We start from the raw sequence: 18,901 nt of genomic DNA on the forward strand, positions 1-18,901 counted from the left end.
GAAAGAGAGAACATTTGATAAATGTGTAGTGTGTCTGTCTGTCCTCCTCTGTCTACTCAACAGGCTGAGAGAATTCCCTGACCTGTGACTTTAGAGGACAGTGGTTATGTTTGTCAGGTATAACTGTCTCCTGAGAGAGAGGCTATATGAGACAAGGTGGTTGTGTGTTACAGATGGATACTATCTGAAGAAGAGAACTAGTCTACTGTATAACAGGTAGAAAACCTCAACATTGTGTGTTGCATAATACACTTTGCTTAGTTGGGATATTAGTTGGGATATTCTTAGATCTGTTTATTTAACACTGTGAGTTCAGCATTTAAGGAGAAGTTTACCCAAAATCCAGAAATTACCTCATGATTCCATACATTGAAACTAGTAGTTCAGTAGAGTTTGCTCTCTCCCCCGCTCTCTCTCTCCAGTGCTGTACTGGAACAGCTGCAAAAAAGTGTCACGTGACTCATGGTGTTTCTGGATGGAAGGCTCACTCTGCTCTGTTGCTAATTTTTATCATATTTTATTTCACCTTTATTTAACCAGTTGAGAACAAGTTCTCATTTACACCTGCAACCTGACCAAGATAAAGCAAAGCAGTGTGACAACAACACCACAGATAAAGTGCAGCCAGGGACTGAACACTAGCTTGTTCTTGCTGACATCTCTTTTTCTCCCTTTGCATAACTATCTTTACCTGCTGTAGGCCTAACTCTATCAACTTTCACACCAGCTCTGCTGCTATGGTAGTCAGCTACATAAAATAATGATATCAATTCATCTCAAATGTTTTAGGTGGAAATTAACATTTTTTTTTACTCAAAACCGATCGCACTTTTGATAAAAATGGCTAATTTGGCCATACGCGTTCAATAAAACAACTAGTTTGTCCACACTTTGCGGATTTCTGAATCATGAATTCACTGGCAACGTGACCCATTTTTGCAGCTGTTTCAGTACAGCACCTCACGGAGAGGGGGGGGGGGGCAAACTCTACTAAACTTATTTCAATGTATGGAATCAATTGGGAGTTTCTGTATTTTCAAAGAAAATAACTTGATTATTGACATGCAAAACATTTTGGGACTGTATCAACAGTGGACTAATGAAACAAATGTCAAAATAGTGGTTTGGTGTTGTCATTTCCTTTAAGCATTGAGACATTCTGGAGTGTGTTTAGGTGCTCCTCAGTGAAAGATGTTTGAAGTGGTCATACTATACTGTACTCCAGCAAAATGAAGATGTTATCACTGAGGCCTTCCTGAGCATTTATTTTTCTTTAGACATGATGAATTCCCTGATAGACAACACTTTGTAATAACCATAAGGGGGCTTGTGTAAAAATATACAGAGGCCTAATGTTATGAAGAATCCATATCTAAGGTGTGCTAGGAGAATAATCAAACCAAATGTGCAGTTCACAATTTATTTACTGAATTAATTTGGACAAAACACCAAAATCTGTTACATTTTACAATCAGAACATCCGAGGCAGAATTCCCACCATGCACCACTCCCCTCCAAAACAAAAACAAGAGGACTTCTAAGCATTAGCACCAAATCAGCACCAATGCAAATAAGGGCAGCTCATTCTACGAAACAAAATTAAAGCAATAGTCAGTTTTAAAAGTGACTGAAAATAGCACATTTCTGATAACATTTTCACTTGTGTTTTGACTTTATAAAAAAAAGAAGCTTATTTTGTTTCACCCTGCTAGGCAGGCTATAGCATTCATAGGGTGCATGCCAAGGACTAGTTCATAAAAACACAAATTCAAGTAACATTGAGATACGACAAAACATGTCCACTGGTACCCATTCAGAACAGGACAGTTTTACAGGACCTACGCAGGCAGTAGAAAATGAACATGGGCTACTGCAGACCATGTTACTGTGATAGTATTGTTTAATAACTGGTGTCAAGTTCAAAATAAAATGTATTAAGGGGTGACCGAAGTTGGCATGGGTGGTGGGGGCAGAGAAATACTGGCACAAAAGTTGAATTGTTTATTCTAAAAACTTTGAACAGACTTTTTCCCATCATGTCCTGTGTCCAAACTATTGCCTTTAATATACATGAAAAAGGAATCTCTGAAAAAGCAAAACCCTGCAATTTTTTTTATTTTTAAATATATATATATTTATATTTATACTGTTGTTACAATTTAAATAAAATGTTAAGTTTTCCTCTCCTACAAATTAAAAGCTAAACTTAAATAGAGAAAGCGAGTCTAGAGAGGTGGAATTGATTGTTCACCTAACCTAACCTAACCTAAACAAATCAAGTGCATTATGCCATTAGTGGAGGCATAACAGGAGAGGGAGGTTACAAATGAAGGTTAAGCAGAAGATATCAAAGCAGCATTAATAATTTAATGGAATAGCTTAATACAACAAGGTGATATCAGACTTAAAACATAGCCTTATTATTAAATGACAAATTGATGGTGGTGGAAGATAGTTTTTTTTAAAGAAATGCACATGATGAGTGGGGGAGAGAAATAAGGCTACACAGAAAAAGATGATGAAGTACACATGTTTCTGAAGAAATAAAATAGTTTAGTCAGTATCCATATACTATGTCAATGAAAGAGCTTTATAACCTAGGTTCAAAGGTCATGTTAGGTAATGAGAGACAAACACTGAGTGACAAAACAAAAATGAGGTCATCTGTCCTGATGATTGTTGGAACAGAGGAGGTAGAAGTTGGCCCTGACCACAGGTCCAGGGTCAGATATTGTTTAATCCTCATAATGGTTAAGGTGAGGATTGAGGGTTATGTGATCTGATCCTAGATCTTTGGTTAGTGGGTAACTTCTACCTGGGTGTGTGAGAGCGCATAGAGGAGTGGTGTTCTTGTTCTCCTTGGCTGAGGTTTTTGTCCCTTCGTGCTTTCTGCAGCGTCACAACATGGCGTATGTCTCTACTTTTAAAAGCACCACTTAAAAAAAACTAACAACAAAAGATAATGTTTGCTACATTGTTTGTGACTTGCATGTCCAGTGGCGGCAACTCCTCTTAACAGAAGTCCCGCCCCCAATTATGTTAATACACCAATCGCCACCTGGCTCTGCCTCGAGGTTGGTTTTCCATGAAATGGAAAGAAAAAAAGATGGATACACCTTTTCTGTGAGTGACAATGTTTCACCTGCTAAACAACTAATCTACCTTTAGGCTCTTTCAGAGCGTGTCGCATTTGTTTCCGCTCTGTGGCGTAGTCCTCCTTTTGTGCTCACTGTTTCCTGTCTTCTCAGCTGAAGAACTGATCCAGCTCCTCCTCCATGTTCACCTCGGGCACAGTCTGCTCCTGCTCCCCTCTCCCCTGGACCATAGCGCCACCTGCTGCCCCGGAGGATAAGAACCAGGGGTGCTCCAGGATCTCCCGGGACGTGAGGCGCTCTGCGGGCTCCCGGCGGAGGATACTCCGGATCAGACACTTGGCCTTGGGCGTCAGGTTCTCTGGGATGCTGAAGTGGCCCCGGCGGATCTTACTGAACAGGGAGCTGGGTTCTACGTCGTGGAAGGGGTAGCGGCCCACCAGGATGGTGTAGAGCATGACGCCCAGGGACCAGACGTCGGCCGCCTTGCCTGAGTAGCTGCCGCTGGCGTTGAGGATCTCGGGGCTGACGTAGGCAGGGCAGCCATGTTTTTCTGACAGAGAGTCATCATTGCCCTCCAGGATGTAGGTGTCTTCTAGGCTCTCCAGCTTCACAAGGCTCCTGGAGGGAGACAAGAACCAACAACAAACAAATATTAATACCCAGAATCCTCTTATTACAGGAGGGTGACTAAATACAACAATTATATAACCGATATGTTAAATCAATGGACAATGACCCATTTTCTAATTTTAATTGAGTCTGTCCATAAAATCAAAAGAACATTGTGAGTATAGAAATGCTACTCTCGCATGGTTCAAGATTACAGTAAGCGGTTGCCCTCTTCTAGTGGGAGGGCATTATAATTCACTGTGATGGACATCATCCGTATGTTTTAGATCCATAGCTTTGGACTTTAAATGAAGTGGAGCACATAATGCCTGGGGCTTACAGTACAGCTAACATTTCCATTCACAGTGATAAGAGCAGTGCAGCCTGCCAGCCAGCATGCATCAGCCTATAAATAACCCAGCTGATTCAATAGGCCTCTCCAGCCCAACAAAGAGCAACCATTATGGAAGACTTCAGTTCAGCGGCCTTGAGTCAGCGTGCGGTAAGAACAGTTTGAAAATGTGAATCAAAACTCAAAAGCCTTATCATCATCAGTGCCTTTTAACAGAGAACCATGAAGTCTCTTTTCAAAGCAGACCATCACAGCCATGGTTTTGTGAAAGCTGCTGATCATAATGATGGGTTGTTCAGGGACATCGTGACTGATGAGGGCTCTGGAGTGGCCCAGGGTACACAGACCCTACACACAGATGATGAGAAAGGGACACTTATGAAGCGCCGCCTAAAGTGTCTCCATCTGTGTGTGAGTGCGTGTCTGTGGAAGTGTGAGGGGCTGTTAAAGACACACACACACACACACATACCTCATCCATTTTAATTGAGGAGGAGAAGAACAGAGCTGCAGCAGTGGCTAATGCCTATTCAGAAAATATCTCTTTACTGTCTGTGACACGTGCAGCCACACACATGCACTGATTTTTGTTATGGCCTGACTTTCTGTTAATTGTGGGGTCTTGTACCGTCCTGTTCACTTGTTTGATTTCAGATAGTTTGGAGTATTCAATCAATGTATTGCCTCAATCAGGCCGCTAGAAACCTTTGTTAGCAGCCTGTTTGTAAATATCACTTAAAGAGCATGCAACATAGAAGTCAGCAATCTCTCTAAGCAGCCATTAGGATAGTGGGGCTGACATAATTCTTAATACTGCTTACATAGCATCTCATGTTAATTATGACCCACAAAATGATGTTAAAAATGAATTAGAACACCAACGACAGTGCTTGTAGAAGGTTGGGTTCCAGATCTCTCCTGGCTGACACCGCAGTGGATTCCCAGCCAGTATGACCTATGACCTCTAACCTTTCCTGGGAGGCAGTGATAGGTCAATCCAGCCACGATGACATAAGCAGGTCGCCCAGTCTGTCACCATAAACTGCTGTGGCCATATCACCTTACCGGGTAGTCTCTCTCTCTTTCTCTCTCCCTTCTCTGGCCTTCCATTCCAGCTCTGGGACTTGGCTTTTGGCTAGGGTGACTCTGAATTGCCTGAAATGGCTTCCTCTCCAGTCTCCTCGTCTCCTTTCCTTCATCTACACTGATTCGAAAGAGCTGGATAGGTGAAGCAGATTCCTGGTTGCCTACCACTGCTTTCAACTTTTACAAAATGTTATAATCTCGTGCTAGCTTGTTTTCAGATCGGTGCGGATGCAGGAGAGGATATAAGGATAGGAGGAGAGGAAGAAAGTCACTTAGAATTAGATGCACCCCTAGACCCTGACTCCCCACCCCACAATTTCTCTCCTAACCCCCCTCTGCCCCCATCAATCATTCAGTGGAGGGTTTTGACATCCCACCTTGGTAGGTCCTGTCATTGCAGCCTTGGTCATTAGACTGCTATTAGATAAGTGTGGCAGTCAGCTCAGCTTCCCTTTTCCATGAGCAGAGCCAGAGGGTGACACTGCCACAAATTCACAAAGATACAGGGAATTTTTCCTCTAAACTGCGCCCCCGCCCCGAGACTGTCGCGCAGAAATATCAGCCCACAGAGAGAAGCACGAGATTGAACTTCACTCAACTTTCTAGAGCAGCGGTCACGTCGATCTCCAAGCCATTCCTAGTCGATTGCCAAACATTTCTGTAAAAAACCCAACAATAAAGCCTTGGATTCCTTTTTTTTCTCTTCGGGCTGTTGGTGGTAGGTGCACTTGATTCAGCTGCCCTGCGTGCTGGGTAGGTGAACTGTTGCCAATCTGAACCATTTCATGTGTCTGAAGTTACAAACTCTGCCTTCCCGGCGGGCCCAGAGAGCAAATCAAGTGCACTATAGGCCTACTGTGCACCACAGATTACTGTGTCTGCAGTAACGTAGCAGGCATAAAAGAAAACTACAGCAAAGTTGATACTGTGAGATTTCAAAACATTTAAAACCATGACTAGAGAGAGACTGTCAACGAATACAGCAAAGAGCTGCTGTTTTTATGAGTGAGTTCATGTTTAAGTTCTTACTCAGCACTGTTAACACTTTGTATTCAACACTTTTAAAAACCATAAATGCGCGTTCTTCCTATTTCCACTCAGCGCTACAACAAGCACTGCAGCAGTAATGAATGAGTAGGAAAGTGTATCTATAGGCTTGCAATGTTATTATTAGAAGCTTGTGTCTTTTTTAATATTGAGGAATATTTCACTTTTCTCATAGTGAATTTGTGCATGAGGCAGAAATAATGCGGTGCAACTCAAGTTTTGCCATCAGCTGGAAGACAGTGTCAGTGGAGGGAAGGGACAGCGGAGGGATGTTGAGAGGCGGACCGCTGAAACTGACCATCAGATGTATGCCCCATCAACCCAGTAAAATAAAAATGAAAAGTGAATTATTTAAATGTATGCTCATTCAGCCGTGCCTCACAAGTAATACAACAACAGCCGTGCCTCACAAGTAATACAACAACAGCCGTGCCTCACAAGTAATACAACAACAGCCGTGCCTCACAAGTAATACAACAACAGCCGTGCCTCACAAGTAATACAACAACAGCCGTGCCTCACAAGTAATACAACAGCCGTGCCTCACAAGTAATACAACAACAGCCGTGCCTCACAAGTAATACAACAACAGCTGTGCCTCACAAGTAATACAACAACAGCCGTGCCTCACAAGTAATACAACAACAGCCGTGCCTCACAAGTAATACAACAGCCGTGCCTCACAAGTAATACAACAACAGCCGTGCCTCACAAGTAATACAACAACAGCTGTGCCTCACAAGTAATACAACAACAGCCGTGCCTCACAAGTAATACAACAACAGCCGTGCCTCACAAGTAATACAACAACAGATCTATTAATGGTGTGATCATAAAGCCTACCTCAAAAAAAGTATATAATTTAAAACAAATGGCCGAACAACAATGCATTGGCAGGGCAATTCAAGGAAAGCCAGTATGCGGTGATAATATATTGGGCCTATAGCTTACTGAACAAACATTACCACAGTACTACAGTACTGTTTTTAATTGGTCAATGTTGCATAGGCGTAGTTAAAAAAAAAAAGTTATGTTAAAAACAAATCTGAGCGGAAGATCTCGGCTTGCATTTTGACTCAGAAAAGGTTGGTGACCGCTATTCTAGAGTTTTCCTTCACACTATTAAGGTTCCCTTTACTGTGGCAATTGTGATGGAATCAATGCAATATTAGCCACTTTCAATGCATAATACTGAAACAAAACTAACTATGCAAGAGAATTTGTTGTAGGCAGAACACATCGGAGTAGGATTCTATTGTATTGACATGCATTATTCAGCCCGTACTCTACACAAACTGTAGCGACATAACCAATCAAAGCTGCAGTAGGCCTATAATCAAACAGACCATAGCAATATATGGATCTATATTTACAGCATGAGTGGTCGTGAGTAGATGCGCTTGTTTTGAAATCAAAGTGAGAGCTGCATGTAGACACGTGTGAATATTTAGTTAATATCCTTTGCTAGTTAGTGAGTTATTAGCCCAGATATATCATTTGTAGTCAACAATAGGGGATTGATTGCTTCCTACAAGAGCACAAAACGTGTACATTTCTTTGAAAAGCGAGTTTTGTCTTAAAGGGGCAGTGTTGTATTTTGAGACAGGCTTGAATAAGCGTGTAGCCAATAGGCAGAAGGTAGCATAATTTGTCTTATTCTCTGTAATAATGGTATGAGAATAATGATGCAATTTATTTTGTAAAGTGGTTTCTTGCATCAAACAACACACCAACATGTTCAGTCACCTCCTTGTTTGATAAACAAGTGGATAAACAGGTTAATGTCAAGCCCAGCATGTTTTTTTCTAAAGTCTCATGGAATGTAGGCCTACATTGAACACCACACATTGGCTGCTACTGTAGACTGAATGATAGAACAGCTATTTCCATGATACAATGTTATCAGATGCATTTTCTTTGCTCAGCGCTGGGAAAAAAATGGAGGGAACTTTGGATACAGGATATCTATCTATACCACTGCCAGGTTGGACTTCTGCCATAGGAGCAGAATGAGGTCCTGCATAGATCTAGGATCAGCTTGCCCTTCACCAAATGTAACCTTAACCATTGGAGGAGAGCACACCAAGCTGACCTTAGGTCATTGTGTGTCTAGGCTGGGGCATTGAGATAGAGAGCATCCAGTCAGTGCCAGGCTGAATGGGGTGGCGAACAGGCTCAGATCTCCCCAGTAACAGCAAATGGTTGCTTTGACAGGGTCAGTTAAAAAAACAGCATCAGAATATGTTTTAATCGGTGTTCTCCTGAAACATTATAATGATAAATGTGGGTCACACAGAAATGTTGGTCTGATTAATTTGCTTCTATCTCTGCAGCAAAATAGGTTATAAAACCTATATTGATTCTGTTTGCGCCTAATAGGCTGCAATATCAACAGTCCACCACCAGGGGTCTGTATATACTAAACCCTGTTCGAGCTGATGTCTGGAGCACTGATTCATTACTCTGTGTCACAGCCTTACATGGTAAATCCCACCCTAATTGAACATCTGTCAGACAAATCTAATCCTGGCATCTCTGCTGTCACTGTCCACCTGTTTAACAGCAGTTTGGCTAGCTGGCATGGGCCCTGACCTGTATCCAGCAGTCTCCCTGGTTGTCCCCCAGTCACATTCGTGTGTGTCTATTCCTAGTTACATTGGGTACCTTCAATATGGTAACCTCTGATCTAAATATAAACTACTCAACTCCATAACTATGTTACAACAATATCTTACTGTAGTAATGACAGTGTTACTACACAGTGTAACTTCATGTAAAGAGTTACTGTAGGGTTATGTACACTCATACCTATTTACAAAGAGCATAAGGTGAGAGACTCATTCCTTTCTTCCCCTCCCATCCATCACCCCTCCTCACACTGTCCCCTTCCTCACCTGTCCTCGTTCCTGAAGACAAACTTCCTCAGCTTGAGGTCCCGGAGGACCACGCCGTTGTCATGGCAATGTGCCACTGCTGAGGCTATCTGACGAAAGAGTCTGGCGGCCTCGTCCTCACGCAGCTTCTTGCAGGTACGGACGAAGGAGTGCATGTCTCCGTGGCTCCTCTCAAAGAAGACGTAGGCCCGCTTCTCCCCCAGCAGGACCTCCACAACCTGGTTGATGTGCTCATGTCTGCCCAGGGAGAAGTAGGCCGCCAAGGACTCCTGGTAAATGCCTATCTCAAACACCTGGAGAAGCGGTGGGAGAGAGAGAGGGAGGGGGTGGGTAGAAAGGGAGGGAGAGAGTTTAGTATCCAATGGAGATGATATCAAATCAAATCAAATCAAATGTATTTATATAGCCCTTCGTACATCAGCTGATATCAAAGTGCTGTACAGAAACCCAGCCTAAAACCCCAAACAGCCAGCAATGCAGGTGTAGAAGCACGGTGGCTAGGAAAAACTCCCTAGAATGATAGTCATTGATCAGCACATTGTGTAGACTAGAACGGATGTGATTGTCTATCATCATGTAGAATAGGGAATCGTGTAGCTCTATAATTCGCCAAGTTCTGAACATTTCACCTTACTGAACATGCCTACACCCCCCAGGGCTCCAGAACCTTTAGACCAATGTTAATTCCATGGGCTGCAACATTTAGAATGCTGCTGCAGATAGAAAGGTAAAACCATAGAGCTACATGGTGACCATTCCATATTCTGCATGCATAATTTTCTATCTGAATGTGAAGATTCTGTAACTTCGCCGCCATTGCCCAAGTACATAAACAGTTAGAGAGCAGCAGGCTCTGTCTCACCCTGCATTGTGTGTGTGCATGTGCTTCTCAAGGTCTACAATTGTAGCTGGGGTTTACTAATACACATTGGTAGTAAACTGTCAATTCTGAGATCACAAATGTATCTCTTTGATGTTGCTCGGTAGTAAAAATGAAAGGCAAATATACACTACTGGTCAAAAGTTATAGAACACCTACTCATTCAAGGGTTTTTCTTTATCAGTGGAGGCTGCTGAGGGGAGGAAGGCTCATAATAATGGCTGGAATGGAGTAAATGGAATGACATCAAACACAAGGAAACCATGGAAACCATGTGTTTGATACCATTCCACTGATTCCGCTCAGTGGAATGCTGTCAGCCATGAACCCATCCTCCCCAATTAAGTATATAAGAAAAACAACAACATGCAGAGTTTGAGATTTAACTACAATGAAATGTATTATATTCATATTGCACTAGAAACACTTAAACAAGATTCTACATAACATCCATTTACAGTAGGAAATAGTGTGTTATTCTGGTAGTGAATTAAGCAGAGCACATGAGAATGAGGAAAACCTATAAAAACATTTTTTTTACGAGGAACAAAGGCGTTGGTAGTGCTATATGTACTATGAATTTGGGAGAGTATGGAGCGTGCATGGTGCGTGATTACTCACTCCTTTGTCAACGTTACATCATCCCGACGCATACAACTCTCGAGACACGCGCAAGCTGAGCTGCCTGCTTTGCACTCCATTAACTTTTTCCATTACTCTTTCAGTCGTATCCATTTCCAATTCATGCATAAAATATCAGGAGACAAAGTTCGCAGCAACACCGGGTACTTCCATGGGCTAGTATACAGTGCATTATTTATTTCCTGTTGGAGATTATGTGTGTAATTTGCATTCAAAAACTACCCAGAACGCCTACAGCTATAAACGTGTAACTACTGTAGGCCTATATTTATGGCTCTATCAATACCGAATAAAAATATAAACGCAACATGCAACAATTTCATTTTTTTTGTGAGTTACAGTTCATATAACGAAATCAGTACATTGAAATAAATAAATAATGCCCTAATCTATGGATTTCACATGATTGAGCAGGGTTGCAGCCATGGGTGGGCATAGACCAACTGGGGAGCCAGGTCCAGCCAATCAAATTAGTTCTTCCCGACAAAAAGGGCTTTATTACAGACAGCAATTACAACTCAGCACCCCCCTTCCCCACACACACACACACTTTTTGTGCATATGGAACATTTATGGGATTTTTTATTTCAACTCATGAAACATGGGCCTAACACTTTACATGTTGCGTTTATATTTTTGTTCAGTGTAGATGGCTGTTTTGTGAGCAAGGTCATGTTTATCATAGTGCTACAGTTCTATTCTAGCTATATTAAACCTGTGTGTGGGACTGGTAGATTGACCAAATATGGTGTTTTATGGTTAGGCTCCAGCGTTATCTGCTCGAGATGAATGGAATGTTCATGATGTAACGTTCGCGACAATGTATCTGCTGCATTCTCTCTATGACTAATGCGCCCGTCAATCAACTCAATTGCCTATAAAAACACTTAGAGGACCCACCTTACATACGAGCTCTTCCCCGGTGTGCAGGTGGGCGGCCCTGAAAACGTGATCCCCCTCCAAGGGCTCGAGGAGTAGGTAATTACCGATGCAGGAGATACAGTGGGAGGAATCTGGTGTTTCGGGGGGGCTAGGGGATCCTAGGTTAGGGCTGAAACTCTGGCTGGATTCTGTAGTCCTCAAGCAAGATAGGCCCAACTCCTCAAAATCGGTCGCTTTGTGCCGTGATCTCCCATAACGCGAGATGTTGATGGGATTAGATATTTGTATGTTCATCAGGATTCCCTAATACTGCCAAACTATCCGGTTGTCTTCTCTTTGACGGCACTTTGGGTTGTAAACTTGACTAAATAGATTGGTTGTAGTGGTCCTGTACTTTGTTGCTGCCCTTTAAAAAATATAAAACTAGATTATGTTTTGTGCTACCCTTGCAAGTGCACCTATTACAATGTAATAAGTAGGTTATGTCAAACTCTTATCTGTAGGCGAGGCTACTATTAGAGGGCTCATATGTAATACGTGTAATGAAATAAGCAATTCTGAGAGAACGTTTGCAATATATTTCCTGTATCTACCCAGCTATGGGACTAAAACAAAAGCATTGTTCACTGCACCGTGACGCACGGCAGCCCTTTGCACAAAAGATAGTGCTGAATTTGAGCATAAACGCTTTACCACAGTGCGAGAGACAGCAATGCCGATTTGCAACAAAGGAAACAGTCAAATCCTACCGATTGCAGTTTTGTAATGATGATTGCACTACTAGATTAAATATAAGCACAAAAATAGCCCGCTAGACTTGCGATTCATTGAATTACATCACACGTTTCCGAAAATACCTTGCAGACAAGAGAAGATACAAAGTAACCGCGGTTAAAAACGCACCGAGGTTGCAAACTACGGTAGGCCTATATTTAAATCAACATTAATTCTTGATAGCAAAAGCAATGCTATTGCTTTATAGCTACCAGGTCAGTGTCATACGGTCCTTGTTCGTTTAACACATAATGTCCATGCAGCGAGCTTCGGGGATTGCCATCGACCAAATATGGAGAGAGAAAACCATCCAGAATTCAAAGACCTTTGTAGTGTTCGGAAGTGGATGTCCTTTGCGACGAATTCGTTTTTGAATCCAAAGGAACTTTTGCCGGCTGTTTCAGCTGCTGGAAGTAAAGGATGGCCGACTTTCCAAGGCCTTTCCCTTGATTCAGCAAGACATCCTCTCCGGCGGTGGTGTGTACTTACGTGGCTGCGAAAAATCTAGCTAGTCCATTCAGTGCGAGGTCAGCCGCTTAACACACACCTTTCCTCAGCGCAGGAGCCGACTGCCTGGCGGATAGGCTTCCACACTCACACACACATTCGCTTACACACATACGCATAGGCTACACACAGACCTGCCCCCGACCCGCCTCCCTTACGTCACATACACACACACATACAGAGAGGAACCCCATTGGTTTGCCTGCCGATGCCTAACACAATTACCGTTTACTCTACAGTAATATAGCAGTCATGTGAGCTGCATGTACACTACATGGATCTAATGTTAATTGGCTTTGATGTTAATTGGTGGGGTGGTGAACATACATTTCCCTATAGAAATGCCATTCATGTAAATATTTGGAAACATTTTCTAACCAGCGGGGTAGGCTACTGAATACCACCGTGGCTGCCTATTGCATGATTTGAGATATTGGCTGATCTGCCAGGTAATGCATTACATTCAGTAATTTGTATTTGTATTTATTATGGATTCCTATTAGCTTCTGCCTTGGCAGCAGCTACTCTTCCTGGGGTCTGGCAAAATTAAGGCAATTATACAAATATTACAATCCATTTATTACAGAATTCACAACACACTACGTGTGTGCCCTCAGGCCCATACTCCACTACCACAAATCTACAATGCAAAATCCATGTTTATGTGTGTATAGTTATCATGTGTGTGTATGCATGTGTCTGTGCCTGTGCCTATGTTTGTGTTGCTTCACAGTCCCCGCTGTTCCATAAAGTGTATTTTTACCTGCTTTTTAAATCTGATTCTACTGCTGTCATCAGTTACCTGATGTGGAATAGAGTTCTATGTAGTCATTGCTCTATGTAGTACTGTGCACCTCCCATAGTCTGTTCTGGACTTGGGGACTGTGAAGAGACCTCTGGTGGCATGTCTTGTGGGGTATGCATGGGTGTCAGAGCTGTGTGCTAGTATTTTAAACAGACAGCTTGGTACCTTCAGCTTGTCAACACCTCTTACAAAAACAAGTAATGAGGAAGTCAATCTCTCTTCCACTTTGAGCCATGAGAGATTGACATGCATGTCATTCATGTTAGCTCTCTGTGTTAAGGGCCAGCCGTCCTGCCTTGTTCTGAGTCAACTGCAATTTTCCCAAGGCCCTCTTTGTGGCACCTGACCACACGACTGAACAGTAGTCCAGGTGCGACAAAACCTGGGCCTGTAGGACCTGCCTTGTTGATAGTGCTGTTAAGAAGGTAGAGTAGCACTTTATTACGGACAGGCTTTTCCCCATCTTAGCTACTGTTGTATCAACATGTTTTGACTATGACAGTTTACAATCCAGGGATACTCCAAGCAGTTTAGTCACCTCAACTTGCTCAATTTCCACATTATTCATTACGAGATGTAGTTGAGTGTAACGGTTTTCCTGTTGTGAAGGAGAAGCGGACCAAAATGCGGTGTGATTATACTGATTCATGTTTAATAACAAAAAGGATAAACACGAACACTACAAAAACAGCAAACGTGGAAAACCAAAACAGCCCTATCTGGTGCAAAACACAGAGACAGGAACAATCACCCACAAACACACAGTGAAACCCAGGCTACCTAAATATGGTTCCCAATCAGAGACAATGACTAACACCTGCCTCTGATTGAGAACCATATCAGGCTGGACATAGAAATAGACAAACTAGACATGTAACATAGAATGCCCACTCAGCTCACACCCTGACCAACCAAAACATAGAAACATACAAAGCAAACTATGGTCAGGGTGTGACATTGAGGTTTAGGGTTTAGTGAATGATTTGTCCCGAATACAATGCTTTTCGTTTTGGAAATATTTAGGACTAACTTATTCCTTGCTACCCATTCCGAAACGAACTGCAGCTCTTTGTTAATGGTTTCAGTCATTTCCGTTGCTGTAGTAGCTGACGTGTATCGTGTTGAGTCATCCACATACATAGACAAACTTTACTCAAAGCCAGTGGCAGGTCGTCAGTAAAGATTTTAAAAAGCAAGGGGCCTGAACAGCATGTCATTGGATGTTTAAAACGTGTAATAAAGTGTTACTGATGATCTGTCCTACTAGTTTCTATGGTGGGTGGGCCTGTGCGTGACATAAGTGTGTGACCCATTACACCATTTTGTTTGTCTAAATTCGCGGGTTTTACACACCAGTCAAGCTATTTCAAGGAAGGAGGTCTGAGAACAAGATTGAGCAATTCCATGTCGGAATGTGGGACATTTACATTTGAGTCATTTAGCACACGCTATTATCCAGAGCGATTTACATTCCTCTTAAAACAGCTTGGTGGGACAACCACATATCACAATCATGATAAGTACATTTTCCCTTAATTAAGTAGATATCAGCCAAATCAGAGCTAGAAAGGAGGGTAAAAAGTCAAGTTAGTTCACAAATGGCTTTTTATTGTGTGTGTGGAGGGGGGGGGGGGGGGGGTGCTGTGGGATTATTTAAGATTGAAGATACTCTTTGGGGGGGGGTGCTGTGGGATTATTTCAGATTGAAGATACTCTTTGGGGGGGGGGTTGCTGTGGGATTATTTAAGATTGAAGATACTCTTTGGGGGGGGGTGCTGTGGGATTATTTAAGATTGAAGATACTCTTTGGGGGGGGGTGCTGTGGGATTATTTAAGATTGAAGATACTCTTTGGGGGGGGTGCTGTGGGATTATTTAAGATTGAAGATACTCTTTGGGGGGGGGGTGCTGTGGGATTATTTAAGATTGAAGATACTCTTTGGGGGGGGGTTGCTGTGGGATTATTTAAGATTGAAGATACTCTTTGGGGGGGGGTGCTGTGGGATTATTTAAGATTGAAGATACTCTTTGGGGGGGGTGCTGTGGGATTATTTAAGATTGAAGATACTCTTTGGGGGGGGTGCTGTGGGATTATTTAAGATTGAAGATACTCTTTGGGGGGGGGGTGCTGTGGGATTATTTAAGATTGAAGATACTCTTTGGGGGGGGTGCTGTGGGATTATTTACGATTGAAGATACTCTTTGGGGGGGGGGGTTGCTGTGGGATTATTTAAGATTGAAGATACTCTTTGGGGGGGTGCTGTGGGATTATTTACGATTGAAGATACTCTTTGGGGGGGTGCTGTGGGATTATTTACAATTGAAGATACTCTTTGGGGGGGTGCTGTGGGATTATTTACGATTGAAGATACTCTTTGGGGGGGGGGGGTTGCTGTGGGATTATTTAAGATTGAAGATACTGTTTGGGGGGGGGTGCTGTGGGATTATTTAAGATTGAAGATACTCTTTGGGGGGGGTGCTGTGGGATTATTTAAGATTGAAGATACTCTTGGGGGGGGGGGTGCTGTGGGATTATTTAAGATTGAAGATACTCTTTGGGGGGGTGCTGTGGGATTATTTACGATTGAAGATACTCTTTGGGGGGGGGGGTTGCTGTGGGATTATGTAAAATTGAAGATACTCTTTGGGGGGTTGCACTGTGGGATTATTTAAGATTGAAGATACTCTTTGAAGAGGTAGAGTTTCAGATGTTTTCAGAAGATGGGCAGGGACTCTGCTGTCCTAGTTTCAGGTGGAAGCTGGTTCCACCATTGGACTGCTAGGACAGAGAGTGGGAGGGCCAAGAGACCAGAGGTGGCAGAATGGAGTACACAGGTTGGGGTGTAGGGTTGAGCAGAGTCTGAAGGTAGGGTGGGGCAGTTCCTCTTGCTGCTCAGTAGGCAAGTACCATGGGCATTTAAGAAAGGCCTGCAGCTGCATGGGAGGGAGACAGATAGCAGTGTTCATGTTGCATACTGTCAACTATAGAACTGCAGAAAGGATTCCACACAGTATTATGGGGAAGGATATTCTCCATTATTTCTCATTGGAAGGCTACAGCCATGCCTGACTAAACCCACGCTACATGTATTTTTCACACAGAGGCCTCTTCTATATCATTGGTGGTGGTTGGCAGCTGCTGAAGGCCATGCACCCACACGCTATCATATAATGTGGTCCGTGTGTGTGTGTGTGTATGTGTGTGTGTGTGTGTGTGTGTGTGTGTGTGTGTGTGTGTGTGTGTGTGTGTGTATGTATGGCCTGCTCCAATATGCACTGCATGCCACTGCTCGCACCCACCTAGGTTCATTCTGTGTATCATTCCTGCATAGAGATTATCTTACAAAGGCTTTGTTTGTCCTTTACAGACATCAGAGACCATATTCACATCTAATGTATTCAGATCATGTAAACATGTACATTTTGCTTTCAGTTATCACTGGGGGATCAGTTATCTGGGGACTCAGTTATCACTGGGGGATCAGTTATCACTGGGGGATCAGTTATCACTGGGGGATCAGGTATCACTGGAGGATCAGTTATCACCGGGGGATCAGTTATCACTGGAGGATCAGTTATCACTGGGGGATCAGTTATCACTGGGGGATCAGGTATCACCGGAGGATCAGTTATCACTGGGGGATCAGTTATCACTGGGGGATCAGTTATCACTGGGGGATCAGGTATCACTGGAGGATCAGTTATCACTGGGGGATCAGGTATCACTGGAGGATCAGTTATCACTGGGGGATCAGTTATCACTGGAGGATCAGTTATCACTGGGGGATCAGTTATCACTGGGGGATCAGGTATCACTGGAGGATCAGATATCAATGGGGGATCAGTTATCACTGGAGGATCAGTTATCACTAGCCAAATGCTCTTGGAATTTACATGCCCACCCACTCCAACTTCAAACATCCGAGCTATGGCCCAACCTACACACATCCTGCTGGATTTCACCATAGTTTCTGTTAAGCCATGACAACAGAGCAGATGTGCATGAAATAGAAAAATAATCCGCAAACACTTTAACCAATTCCCTTGCAGTTTGATCCCTTCCTATAGGAGAGGAAAGGAGAAGAGGGGAGGAGCGAGATGAGAAAAAACACAGAAACACATTAGCTCTCTAAACACAATTGAACTGAGGAGAAATAAATGGCAGGCCTACCCAGTGCCTCGGAGCGCGTGTGTGTGAGATCTGCCCTAGAGGATTCCAAAGGTCAGTGAGGATGACTCCCTTCTGAATCAAGTCCCTGGAGCATCCTTGCTCACTACCCATCACACTAGGAATAGGAGGAAATTGCCCCTAAGATTTAGACCAGTTTTCAACCCTAATGTTAAAGAGGCAATCTGCAGTTCAAACAATAGCAACGCGTTTCCCCGCCACTGTTTCTGTAAAATGCTAAGGGGTTGGGGCTGGAGAAATGTAACCACTCAAATTTGTAGACAGCTATGGATGGAGCTATTTATATCAAATTAGTTTTAACCATGTTTTGAAGTTATACAGTGTTAGTTTACATTTACTTTGTTTACAAACATTGGAGTAAAAAAAATATATATTTTGGGTTCTGATGGGGTACGACAGCTCATGAGGTATTTCGGCCCATGAGACCATGGAGGGAGAGGGGAAGAGAGGGTCCAGGGACTCACAAACCTGCTCTCTAGGTTGGAAGGACGGAGACAGAGAGAGGCTGTCTGTCAGCCAGCCACCATCTAAAAAACATGGAGGCATTTGGCATTCGAGATATTACTTCCTCGTCATGAAGAAAGGAGGTCAAATGAATATAAACATTCAACATTTTTCATAATTCTGCCAAAGTTGTTGGTGTAAAACATATTACGGTCCAGGCTACCCCAGATACTTCTTTGTAACAATACAAAGCTTTCTAAGATGAATATACTCAGCAGGCCTTATTTATCATAATTACAGTACATCAACATTATTCACATAGGCCACACTTTATTTGGATCGTCCAGATAGTCCATCTGTAGATGCTTTACAGATGGTCATACTATCAACAAACTATCTGTTGATAAGCAACAGACTATTTGTTGATAAGCAACTGCTTGCTAGGGTTAGGGTTAGGGTAAGGTTTAGAATACGGGTTAGGGTCAGGGTTAAGGTTAGAGTTAAGGTAAAGTTTGTAGTTAGGATAAGGATTAAGGTTAGGGTTTATTGCTAGGGTTAGTAGATAGTTAGTTAAAATGTTACTAATAGTCTGTAGAGCATCTACAGATGGACTTTCAAAATAATTTGTTACCTTCACACATATAGCGCATAAGCTCATTGTGTACCTATCACCTTTTTCAATTCAGAACTTGTCAT

The 18,901-nt window shown here is 42.8% G+C and overlaps 1 protein-coding gene across 1 annotated transcript; it reads right to left on the reverse strand.

The window, feature by feature from the left end:
• Positions 1–1,406: 1,406 nt before the first annotated feature.
• LOC109866458 (tribbles homolog 2-like) lies at positions 1,407–12,922 on the reverse strand. The gene is made up of 3 exons (XM_020455144.2): positions 11,506–12,922; positions 9,084–9,376; positions 1,407–3,713 (listed from the first exon to the last, which is right to left on the reverse strand). Exons 1-3 carry the CDS (start codon positions 11,779–11,781, stop codon positions 3,245–3,247), a joined length of 1,038 nt encoding a protein of 345 aa, XP_020310733.1. The 5' UTR covers positions 11,782–12,922; the 3' UTR covers positions 1,407–3,244.
• Between the last annotated feature and the right edge of the window lie 5,979 nt (positions 12,923–18,901).

This window comes from Oncorhynchus kisutch, linkage group LG21 (genome assembly GCF_002021735.2).
Source record: "Oncorhynchus kisutch isolate 150728-3 linkage group LG21, Okis_V2, whole genome shotgun sequence".
NCBI classification, from domain to species: domain Eukaryota; kingdom Metazoa; phylum Chordata; class Actinopteri; order Salmoniformes; family Salmonidae; genus Oncorhynchus; species Oncorhynchus kisutch.

Coding starts and splice junctions, on each gene's coding strand:
- LOC109866458 (XM_020455144.2), bottom strand. CDS start 11,781: ATGAACATACAAATATCTAATCCCATCAACATCTCGCGTTATGGGAGA. Junction 9,377..11,505: donor GGGAAGAGCTCGTATGTAAG/GTGGGTCCTCTA, acceptor CCGCTTCTCCAG/GTGTTTGAGATAGGCATTTA. Junction 3,714..9,083: donor GTCTTCAGGAACGAGGACAG/GTGAGGAAGGGG, acceptor GTCTCCCTCCAG/GAGCCTTGTGAAGCTGGAGA.